Source organism: Penaeus japonicus, unplaced genomic scaffold, assembly GCF_977035675.1.
Source record: "Penaeus japonicus unplaced genomic scaffold, GWHDUDI00000001_assembly GWHDUDI00000014, whole genome shotgun sequence".
Lineage (NCBI taxonomy): Eukaryota > Metazoa > Arthropoda > Malacostraca > Decapoda > Penaeidae > Penaeus > Penaeus japonicus.
This window is the reverse complement of record NW_028234416.1, coordinates 23535543-23548042: the sequence shown is the minus strand read 5'-3', so window position 1 is coordinate 23548042 and position 12500 is coordinate 23535543. Positions and strand designations below refer to the sequence as shown.

The 12500-nt window shown below is 35.0% G+C and overlaps 1 protein-coding gene across 4 annotated transcripts in view; it reads right to left on the bottom strand.

Moving 5' to 3' along the window:
* Positions 1 to 671: 671 nt before the first annotated feature.
* beta'COP (coatomer subunit beta') overlaps positions 672 to 12500 on the bottom strand; it is a 26442-nt gene continuing 14613 nt past the window's right edge. Inside the window, exons 6-21 of one of the 4 annotated variants that reach the window (XM_043008979.2) lie at positions 11785 to 11975; positions 11362 to 11561; positions 10786 to 10985; positions 10450 to 10624; positions 9207 to 9297; positions 8869 to 8987; positions 8399 to 8653; positions 8100 to 8287; positions 7604 to 7760; positions 7243 to 7438; positions 6578 to 6701; positions 6093 to 6233; positions 4586 to 4975; positions 3748 to 4032; positions 1275 to 1372; positions 672 to 1116 (exon numbers count right to left, since the gene is read on the bottom strand). In XM_043008979.2, the coding sequence (XP_042864913.2) occupies positions 1078 to 1116; positions 1275 to 1372; positions 3748 to 4032; positions 4586 to 4975; positions 6093 to 6233; positions 6578 to 6701; positions 7243 to 7438; positions 7604 to 7760; positions 8100 to 8287; positions 8399 to 8653; positions 8869 to 8987; positions 9207 to 9297; positions 10450 to 10624; positions 10786 to 10985; positions 11362 to 11561; positions 11785 to 11975 (2849 nt within the window). In that variant the 3' untranslated portion in view covers positions 672 to 1077. The remainder of the gene's footprint in view (positions 1117 to 1274; positions 1373 to 3747; positions 4033 to 4585; positions 4976 to 6092; positions 6234 to 6577; positions 6702 to 7242; positions 7439 to 7603; positions 7761 to 8099; positions 8288 to 8398; positions 8654 to 8868; positions 8988 to 9206; positions 9298 to 10449; positions 10625 to 10785; positions 10986 to 11361; positions 11562 to 11784; positions 11976 to 12500) is intronic. The other 3 variants (XM_086544079.1, XM_043008990.2, XM_043009000.2) reach the window with 3 other exon arrangements.

Here is a 12500-nt window from a genome sequence, read left to right as displayed (position 1 = left end):
TTTTTATACTGTGGAGATCTGTTGTCGTGCCTACAAGTAGAGGGTTTTGAAATTTCCATTGTAGAAAACAATGTTTAAAAGGTAGTATGGGAAGGATTTTAACACTAGAGATATTGCAATATTATGCATGAGTGTAGTGTATGTGATATGTATATATGTGTGTGTGTGTGTGTGTGTGTGTGTGTGTGTGTGTGTGTGTGTGTGTGTGTGTGTGTGTGTGTGTGTGTGTGTGTGTGTGTGTGTGTGCAATTTTAATTTATTAATTGCATTCTTATTGCTGAAGCGTTATAAAGCCTTATACTTTTCTTCTATTTCTTCTCAAGATTAAAGCTACGAACTTCATAATTAATGGGGAATAACAGTTGTGAATAACTATGTAAATATAAAGAACTCATAGGCTAAAAGTAACTCTGATGGCTGTAAATATCATGATCTTGTGGTTTGCAAATAAAGAAAGTATTTGGAACAGCATTATATCTAAATTGGTATGGATATGATATTACTGGCTGTTCTGGTCAGAGTCAGGGAACGTTTAGTTCATACTTGTGTTGATGTAATGGTGTAAATTGAATATTTTCCTTTACTAAGGTCTTATTTCAATTATGTCATTTTCATTTAGAATATGGACTTATTAATATAATACTGTCTGTCACAGGTTTAATTAAATACACTTTGATGAAATTAACTTTTATTCACCTCCAACTTTGTATAAAAGTTAAATACGGAATGATCTTAATTTCAATACATATCTCATAAATAACCAAAATAAGGGGTGTGCAACAGGTTTGTTCACTGGTACATCATCAAATTACTATTGTTTTCTGGACACAAGCAATCAATCCAATATTCATTCTACTTATAACAATTTGACAAAGAAAAAAAACATTGTTCATTTCATCCGCTTCTTTCAATGCCACCTGAATAGCCTAATATTCCATTTAAAACCTAAAACACCTAAAAGATTTCATGAAAACAAACAACTGCAATATATGATCTTTCCTATTTACATAAAAATACTTAAAATAATGTTAACAAAATTAAATGGATGAAGCACTGCATCAGCAAACTTTATTTTAGTTAATCTGCCAATAATTCTTCTTCATCCAGGTTCACATCCTGAAATAAAGAATATCATCAATTAATTAAAAAATGACACAAAAAGGCAATGATATATTTACCACAATATATAACTAATTGATATTGGCTGTTAATACACTAAAATTAAATAAAGGCTTCTTCTAAAAGACCTACGATATTCACACGGTAAGCCTTACATTGGGATCAATGTTGTCTTCAATGCGAACATTTTCAAGGTCTAACTCTAACTCTCTCTCCAGTTGTGCTTGGTCTATCGGCGGCCTCCCACTCACACCTGCAAAAAAAAATTACTTAGCAGAATGAAGACTAAGATGATTCTCAAGCATCTGTCAACAAGCAGGCAGAGAATCAAAAATGTCTGGCATCAGCTTCTGTATCTGTATATGGGGGAGGAGGGGGAGGATAGAGGTTAAGAAACCGGCAGATATACAGAGAGAGAGAGAGAGAGAGAGAGAGAGAGAGAGAGAGAGAGAGAGAGAGAGAGAGAGAGAGAGAGAGAGAGAGAGAGAGAGAGAGAGAGAGACAGACCAAGAGAGAGAGAGAGAGAGAGCGGAAGAGAAGATAGAGATAGACAGAGAGAGAAAAGAGAGAGAGAGAGAAGAGAGAGAAAGAGAGAAGAGAGAGAGAGAGAGAGAAAAGAGAAGAGAGAGAGAGAGAGAGAGAGAGAGAGAGAGAGAGAGAGAGAGAGAGAGAGAGAGAGAGAGAGAGAGAGAGAGAGAGAGAGAGAGAGAGAGAGAGAGAGAGAGAGAGAGAGTGTGAGAGAGAGAGAGAGTGTGAGAGAGAGAGAGAGAGTGTGAGAGAGAGAGAGAGAGAGTGTGAGAGAGAGAGAGAGAGAGTGTGAGAGAGAGAGAGAGAGAGTGTGAGAGAGAGAGAGAGAGTGTGAGAGAGAGAGAGAGAGTGTGAGAGAGAGAGAGAGAGTGTGAGAGAGAGAGAGAGAGAGTGAGAGAGAGAGAGAGAGTGTGAGAGAGAGAGAGAGTGTGAGAGAGTGTGAGAGTGTGAGTGTGTCAGAGTAAAATGGGAGAGAGTTTTGACAGAATAAGAGAGAGAGAGAGAGAGAGCATCAGAGAAAGAGTATGAGAGTGAGAGTCAGAGCAAGAGTGAGTGTGAGATTGTAATTGAAAGCGAGTAAGAATGAAAGGGTGAGCAAGTGTGACTGAGTGTGAGTGAGAGAGTGAGGTGTGAGTTGAAGTGGTAGTATGAAGTATTGTAACTTAGTTTAAGTGAAATATACTTCATTATCATCATTATTCCCCTTTTCTTATAAAATATTTTGAACTTCAATCTAAGCAAACATATCTAGCACTATATTAATAACTGCACACCATGCACCACCACCACCTGTGTATTAAATATCAACCGATGTAAAAAAAATAATAATAATAATAAACCATAGGTTACTTTGATTAGAAAAGCAAGACAATGGAGCCATCCATATTCATCATTTTTTTCCTTTGCAAGTTCGCACTTAATACTTAAAGGTTATTAATCTATATGATTCTTTTTCACACCATAATAGTAGACAATTTGTATTTTTCATGACTGAATTAGCATTTAAAACAATGCCTAGATTTTAATTTTAATGTCAAGTCAATGATCATGACAAATTAAGAATGAATATGTTTATCTACTTTTAAGTAATATGCACTGCCTTATGATATCAAATCCACACAGTCCAAGATAAAATATGTAAGCAACAATTGATGCATTTTATAAGTTACTTAACTATCTACATAATTTTAAACAGTTTGTTAGGATTAGCAAATTAATCATTACAAACCTATGTAGTGTCTAAGAAATGCATTTACTGAGAGATGATTTTCCCATACAAGATACATCAACAAGCTAGTGAAGAAGCACTAAAACAAAAATGCAAGTGCACATCTAAAAACGTATAAAAACCAAGAAAACTAACAGTGATCTGCAAAAAGGTAAAATCAACTGCCCAACATTTGGATTAGTGGAAGTGCTGCAATTCATTACAATTCACTATTTTTGTTTTAGTAGTTAGACAAATGATGTAGACAGTGACAATTTTTTTTGCAAATTCCTTTACATTTTACTTGTAATAAATCAGTATCGCATAATAACAAACACATCATTCCTATTTTGCCCATTTGATGTTTATGAACAGCTCCTCAATATGGTAAATTCATCTAAATGTTTCATAAATTAAGCATACAATCAAAAATAAAGATAAGATTAATATAAAGGCAATCATGGTGTCACATCACACATCTACAAATACTAAATGATCACTCTGCAGAGAGAAACATACAATTATCAGTCCACTGATTAAATGGTTAGTGGAGTTACCTGCAATTACATTAGTAACATTGCAAAAGAAATGGGAATAATGTTAAATGGAGTATTGATGCTCTGGAAGTAGAAATAACTTGAAGCCTGACTTAGCCTTCTGATATAATAATAAAAAAAAAGAAAACCAGCAGGGGTAAAATCTTTTTACATAAGGTTAAACCTGAGCACTTAAATGCCACAAGGAATAACATATCCCAATTTGAAGTCTGTCCTTTTATCATTTCTGGGTGTCTTTTTCATGCTATATAGTATCTTGGCACACTGCTTGGATCAGTGGGTAATTTCACACAAAAAAATGTTACACAAAGCATTTTCCAGTTAACAAACTGTTACCTGGACTTCTAATATGTGGCTGCATGACAAAATTGTCAAAGTGGTTATCTGATACAGATGCATCCCATTCAAAAACAGATGCAGAAGGTCCTGAATCTTGGGATGCTGTTTCACGAGACGAGATTCTACCTGGAGATATTCCTAAAACCAATCTAGGTGATGATAAATCTTCTGGCTTGTCTAAGTCTATCAATTGTGAGACTCCTGTCACATTACTTGGATTGCCACGATCAGCTGATACCTCATGAGTCAAGTCGACAAAAACTCCTAGCTCATTCTGGGGGTCTACAAATGAAATTTAAATAATGTAAATGACATAAGTTCATCTTAATCACAATAAATTTACCCTGACAAACATGCAAAATTCACATTAATCTAACAACAAATTTTAACCCAAAGCATCACAGAAAACAAAAGAGCAGAGAATTAAAATGCAAAATATCTCAGCAAACACTAGCTTGTCTAACCACAATACAAAAGCAAATGGTGCATAATGGCTTTTCTAACATTACCCAAAAACCAAATGGATTCTTGAAAAAAAAAAAAAAATTGTACTTTGTCTTTTACCAGAAGTTTTTTGTTATGTTTATACATATATTTTTTGTTAATAATTATAAAAAAACATGACAAAATTATTTCATCACAAACTAAAACTGACATTCCTCTAATTAACATACAATTCCTTTAGTTTGTTTTTTATTCATCTTGCCAGTTTTAAAAGTAATAATATTTTTGAATAAGTAACAATTCTTAAGTCAGTAAACTGCAACCAGTAAAAAGACAAATCATACAATTTTTAGAGTATTCCCCAAACTTTTATAACCTAATTCACCCTTACTCTGCTGGAATCCCCAGTCCTCTGCTTCATCTTCATCCCAATCAAACATCTTCCTGCTGGGGACAGTGGAAGAGGATGCAGATCCTGCTGCTTCCAATCTCTCTTCCTTCTCCTCTTCAAGTTTTACAATACTTTCCACCACCTCCTCCTCCTCCTCCTCCTCTTCTGCCCCCTTCTCCACACCTACCTCCTCCTCCTCCTTCTCCTCCTCCTCATCTTCATTTTCATCTTTGTAATCATCATCAACCTTTTCTCTGGCAGAGGCCATTAAGGCATTATCATCCCCTGTAATATTTTCACTGCTTCCCCAGTCATCTTCGTCAGGATTAGAAAATGCATCTACTTCTCCATGAAGCTCTTGACCAACATCCTTTGTGATGTCATCGTCAACTAAAAATAAGGTATATTTGTAAAAAAAAGGATCTTAACTGAAACACAAAGCAATCATCAGATACGTCTGGATAATGTTAACACAACCACAGCAAACATATAAATTAGGCTAAGAAAACGTAAAAAAGAAAAAAAAAAAGGTTAATTCTCAGCTCAACAACTTCAACACAATACATATAGATTGCACAGCCTCTTAGGTGTGTTTACGTGTCCACATTACATCAATTCATCCCAAATATATATATTCAAATATAATTCAATACAAACACAATAGGCCAAGATTGACTATGCACAATCTGAAAAACAATAAGATATGGAAATCATCCTGCAACACAATCTTTAATAGCAACTGTAATATAAAAATTATTCTAGACTACTTTTGAGTCCTGTTTTAAAGAGGGAATGTGTGTGAAAGAAGACCTTCAATTCAGAATAAAGAATTTCTACACTCCTAGGTTTAAACCAGATGAGCTTGGGAATAACAACACCCTTATCCAACCATCTAAATATGTTAATGTTAATGTGGCCATCAAATGTTTTGTTAGTTGTTGTTGTTGTTGTTGTTGTTGTTGTTGTTGTTTTAGTGATATGTCTAATATCTAGAGTTATCTCCATTTGTTTTCCATTTATAATCAATATAAATATTCCCTTGGCTCTACTGCTACCAATCAAAACCAAAAAGTTTAACATTGGATTTTATCATTCCATTTTCTAATTTTACCAATCTACAAAAAATATTGAAAGCAACTGTATAAAGTGTCTGTTGTGTTAGATAATTTATTTTGAATTTACAATAACTCCCTCTAATTTTGTGTAATTATCTTAAAATCCCTGTTGTGCCATATTGGAGATAAATTTTGAATATAAATATTTTGCAATACAACTACTGAATTCAAATATTCAAAATCATACAATGAAAAATGCATGGAGTTTGGTCCTCTTAATCCCCAACCAAGTCAAGGAAAAAAATATCTTCTGCTGCAGATATTTCATATATTATTTATTAAAACAGGACTTTCACGATCATATGAAATGCTAAAGATCAAAATATTCTCTCTATAACTCCACAAAATGTGCCACAGGACAATTGTACATAAAAACATGATTTACCACTTACTTAAGTCTGGGGCAGGGACAGCTGCAGGTGGTGGTGCTGGTGTTGGCATTAGAGGTTCAGAAGCAGCAGCTACAGGTGATGATGAATGCATTATAGGTGCTGATGGGGCTATTAGAGCTTCTTCACACAGGCTATCTATTCCTAGGAAAGATGCAAATATCTTAAGACATCGAACAATATATTCTAACAAGATTACAGAAAAACTAGTAATGCAGTGTTATAGTCTGCTTAACTTCTGATTTCAATTTAAATTCTTTGTCTGTTGAATGTGATTTGCTTAAATTTGCCAAGAAAATAACATGGAACCATGCAAATATGAACTGTAAAACTTCTAGCAAGCATATCTTATAAAAAAAAAAAAAAAAAAAGTGAAGAAAATGAAAATAAAATTAATACAAAAATTTTATTGAAAACTATTTAAAATAAAAATAATCAAGATGGCCATCAATTTTTTTCTATAATCTCTTAACACTTTCTTATCTAACCTTTCTCTGGTTGCTGTGGAGCATCAACAAATTCAACATCCTCTCCTTCTGGTGCAACGTAAACAAAGGCTCCAGATGCTTCAGCTGCTCGCATTTCCTCAATAACATTGCGCTCATGGTTGCCCTGTTTGATTTAAAAGTAGTTAAATATAACACAAAAGTCGTTTTGAGTTGATAATTAACAGAAATTGCATTAGTATTTTAATATTCTGGATTATGAATTTTCAGGGCTGACAATAATGTTTACAGAAAGGCAATCCACAACAATTAAACTCTTATGGACAGGCTAAAGGTGACCATGCAACTCCCACATATGAGAATATATCTTATGAACACACATTTTTGGAAACTGTTTTTATTAATAAAAATAGTAGGTAATTATTAAGAAAGACTGGAAAAAGGGTTAGATGAGTGTATAAATAGGCGACTAGTGAATGCAAAGTTAATATAACTTAAGATAGGCAGATTTGGATTAAGGTGGGGATCACCTATGAGCAATCCAGTAAATAACCAACTGACAAATCTTGGATGTGATAATCTCCAGTTTACCACAATGATCATACAGAGATGGTTAATTTTTGTCAGTGAAAAACTAGCATCTATAACATATAATAAACAAAATAACAACTAAGCATCAAAAGTACAAAAAATGACTGAAAACTAACTGGCACTGATGCTGCAGAGGCTGCTGGGATTGGCTTAGTCTGCTGCTGTATATACTGCTGAGACTTTACAGCATCTTTAAGCCCAGGGAAAAGGTTGTCATATTGTGCAGGATCGGCTAAACTCTGACCTATCTTTTCTCCAGCAGCAGTTTTCCACAGACCAACAACACGGGACATTTCACCTGGCATGTAAGTTCTGTGGAACAATGAACAGATTATTCAAAAGTTATGGTACAATACATGTATCTGAAAAATTATATAATTCATCATGACTCGATAGAATCCTATAAAAAAAGTTCACACTTAAATCTTCATCTGGAAAGGGTGAACGACAAGTTCATAAGTAAGGTCTATAACCAACCTTGCAAAGAATGCTGCTTCTGGAATTCGATTGGTCTTGATTAGGAGTTCCAGACAGTCCTTTAGGTTACCAGTCAGGAAGTGGGAAAGGAAGGCTACGTTATTTCGACCTTGGCTTTCTGCTTCTGTTGCCACTTCTTTGATCAATCCAGCATTGCCTTGATAATAAAAAAAAAGAAAAAAAGACAATGATTATACCTGTTTATACTGTCATCAGTATTACGAATACATATACTGCATATATATTTCTATTATCAGATATTGCACTGAGAATCCAATAAAAAGTGCTCAAGACTGCACATATCAAGAAAATAAAAAGAATGCTATCCTCACTCAATCAATCAGGTATTGTTTGACCAAAACAGTTATAGTAAATAAGACCAAAATATATACGATACAACAATTTACCATATAACATGAGTGAAAAACACTTGATATGAATAAACCTAAAAAAAAGTCTTACATTATCTTAAATGAGGACACAGACTGTAACTTACCAGAGGCTGTAGCCTGTAGAAGTAATCCAGGATAATCATGGGCACGAAGGAGGCATGTCTGTGCAGTTTGGAGGTCTCCTTGCTGTTGAGCCAAGTCTGCAACCAGCCGCCACTTGTGCTCTGAACCAGCCTCAACAGCTAGCTGATGGCATACCTCTAATTCACCCAGACTCAGGGCAAGATCAAACCTAAAAAGGTAGAAAAATACTTATTTTTACCAATCCATGCATCCTATCTAATTTCTTTATTATAATTCAAACAACTTTATAAATATCACTGATATACTATCCACATCTTACCTGTGTTCAGGATCAGTGGATACAGCCAAGGCCTGCTTCTTGAATCCTTGCTTCTCCAAAAAGTGGGCAACACGAGTGCGATGGGCAGGTGGGATGGTGGGGAGGACGCGGTCAGCTGTGTTGAAGTCACGACGCATAACAGCTGTCTGATACTCCAAGACAGACACTAGCAGCTCATAAGATACTACATTAAGTTCTTTGTCCCCTAAGTACAGGCGGTTATCCTTGGGAATGTAACCCAAGAGGTACAAAGTCCTGAAAAGAAATATTCCTAATTCACTTTTTTTTCTGATCATGTTTCAATGTCTGCTAACATATGACTAGGTACTGAACTAGATTCAGGATAGAGGATAATCATATACTTACAAACTAAATGCAAACATCTTCCAAATAGTATTTCTACTGAGTAAAAAATCAACAAATATCATCAAATATAAAAGATTAAAAAATGAAAAATCGCTAAAACTTGCCTGTCCAGATGGGCAATAGTAACAATCTCTCCTCCAACATAATAATTCAGTCTGTTCACTGAATTTGTGTAGATAAAGCAATCTCCAACCCACTTGCCAGTCTTGACAACTTCTTGCACCTGTTAGAAAATAAAATCAGTTGGTAAAAGACAAGTGAATATTTACTAGCTTCATAAACAAATCAAAATAACAAAAATAATGAGAGAATAAAAAGAAGAAATCCTCTTGGAATTATCAGGAAAAAAACAAAAACAAAAAAGAACTTTAAATAGATGCAAACAAATAGTCTAAATCATTACTCATCAAACTAAAATACAACTTTTACTTTCTCAACTTACCTCTCCAACAAGATCAAAAGCATCTTCTATGCCATCCTCAGTGAGACCCTCTTTGGTCTCCCTGGCTTTAGTGACAGCATCAGTGCTGTACCTGTGGATAACAGACAAATCAATATGATAAAACTTGGATAATGTAAAATAGTTCTCTTTTATTAGAATTAGTTTCAAATGTAATAATAATTATCTAGAATTCAACTTGACTTCAATACTATCATCTACTTTTATGAAGATCACTATTTTTATGGTTATCACCATCAATATTACAACAAATCTAATAAAGAAAATAATAGTTCCAAAGGATTCCCAGTGTTTCAATCATTCTACATGTATTGTGGCTTAACCCATTCACGCCGGATGACGTGCTGACATGTTTCGTGGTTTTTGGGTCAGACGCCGGCAACAAGATATTTGGTCAAGGCCAGCGCTCAGGGTGAGTAAGCGGACAGCCCAGGCTCGCGGCTAGTGTGCCTGAGAATCCTGAAGCATTATGCTTATGCGTTCAAAAACCCTGGCATTCTGACCATTCAGACCATAGATCCGGCATGAATGGATTAAAGGCAATACCATTCAGTCTTCATAATTGTGAATGAAAATCTGATTAACCGATTGGTTTCTTCATTTACTTTTTGAAATCATGGTAAGTTATGAGTGGTCCCTGAAGGAAATTAAATTCTAAGTTCATGGGTATGATGCCTTTGAAGCTTGTACTGTGATTAGGTGTCATGCTCTAGCTTCATTTCTATGGCACAGTTATAGTAAAATAAAAAAATAGAAAAAAACATAAAAAAAACTCTTCTGTTCTTTCTTTACTACAACAATCTATTTGTCTGTAGCATTTTTTAAAATAAAATATTGTGATTCTTTTCTCATCTTATCAGATGTTGATAATCATGAAAAGGAAAATTGTAATGCTGTCAACGCATTATTCTAGTACACAGAGGAGAATGAAAACATGGAGAAGATTGTGTCTTTCCCTACAGTCTTATATTCATAACATATTTAAAAAACCTGGAGTGATGCTATTATATCACTGAATCTGTGACTTAGAGCATGATTAGCAACCTTAGACATATATAATGTCATACTTCTGTGAATTACTTGGCAGCACCAAGTACATCTGAGTGCATGCACACATGCTAGTAGGAATTTTAACAATCCATTGTTAGTGCTGCTAAAATTCACACATAGCCAACAATTTGAAATACATGTATTCAGTTAATAAAATCACAGTCAGTCATCTTACTTGAGAATGAAGTAATTCTCATCAGTGGCAATGCACACGTAATCTCCATTCTCTGACCAGAAGACCTGGCGTGGCTGAATTTCAATGCGCCTCACCAGCTCTTGAGACTCCCAATCATAGAATGCAAGTCCTGTTGAACTGGACCTACATCCAAGGAGATATCCACCAAAGATACCTGAGAAAATAATAAAAGCCTCAGAGTATGCAAATATTTTTGTCATAAGAACACAAGCAAACAAAAATAAGAATTCAGAATCTATAATTCATAAGAAATAATATTTCCATTATGTTGACAATAATACCTGCATAAAATTTACAAAGAGCATGAGTATTTACCTTCACATCCAAAGTCAGGCTTGAAAGATTTCTTTTCCTTGAAGTTTTTGAAGAGCTTTACATTGAAGTTAGATTCACGGATGGCATACTCTGATGAGTCCAAAGCCCACACAAATTCCAATGCTGGACCAAAGGCTTTGTTACGCAATGCCATGGCAGTGTAAATGATGTATTCTCCATCACCACACACAACCACAAACCTGAAATAAAATAAACCAATTCAATCCCCATCTAGACCACTAAACATAGTGAGCTATGAAAGACAAAACAGTTTACACTACTGATAATATGGCAGAAAGACCATCAAATCACAAAAGAAGTTTACTGGAAGTTGAGGCAACAGTTTCAAAGCCCTTCTGGATATCACTATCTGGATAATTATAGTTAGTTATCATAAGATATAAGTGACATATATTTGCTAATTTACATACGGTTTCTCAAAAAGGGTACGGGTCAGAAAATATTTCTATATTGTTCATTTTCTAAAGGGGTTTTAGTAATCAAATCTGGATGGTTTCTACAAGGGACAATAACTGTATGTATCTAAACTAATTATTCATTTTCTGTACTGCTTACCTTCCATTGGGGTTGTGTGCAATAGTCTGGGGATAGATATCACATGCACCAAGATCCTTAACAGCCAAAGGCAGTCTTTCTCCATCCTGAATCTCAGTATCACCCATGGCTTTCAGATTGGCCTGCTGGATCTCAGAATGTCTGGCCCACACAATCTTGCCACTCACGTCCATCGACATGGCTGGTTCCTCTCGCCCAAGCTGAAGAGCAAAGACTCACTTGATCTACTTCTGCTATCAATCCTTTTATCTAGTATCTTCTATAATTACTTTCTAATATTTAGTGCTCTTTATCATAAATTTAACACTAGAACCAAAGCCTCTCATCATTGTCATCTATTTCCTAAGTTTGCATTTAATATTCCTTACTTTACAGTAAGCTTTCCTATTGTAATAAACTTAAAGCAGTTATGAAATAACTTACCTTGACCATGACACTTCCTTCATCATAGCCAAAGCAAACATTGTTGGAGCCCTTGAGAGCTGATATACACCATACTCTGTCAAGACCATAGTTCAGTGTGTTCTCCAGACGGTAGGTGTTAGCATGCCAAACCCTCACAGTGCAGTCCTCAGAGCCAGTCAAGATGATTGGTAGTTCAGGGTGGAATGATACTGGGAGATAAAAACTTTCAATTATTCACCATAATTTGATTTATGACATTTCATATTGGAAGATATTTATTTCATGAATCATATTTGACATTCAAATAAGATGAAAATTACACATATTTTGTACCAGTACACAGCCATCTTTAACCCCTTCAACACGAGGACGCAGCGCTCGCGTCAAATCCGAGGACGCGCATACTGCGTCCTGGCTGAGTTCTGGTGGAATTGAGTTTTCTTTCTTCCGGATACTGTACGAGATCTTTCAGAATAGAGGTCGGATATGATACGATATATTACTTGACTTTCGTTATTATTATTTTATTACATAAGAGTGGGAGGTATTGATGGGCCCTGCTAGCAATCATTTTATTATGTATTTATGGAACATTATGTAAAAATATAAAACTTATTATGATTAGTTTACCATACTATTTCAATCGTTTTCTTTGGTTATCTGAGTGAGGCCTCCCACCAAGGTCACTCTTTCCATCTTCCTCCCAACCCATGTAAATAACTTGTCACATGCAT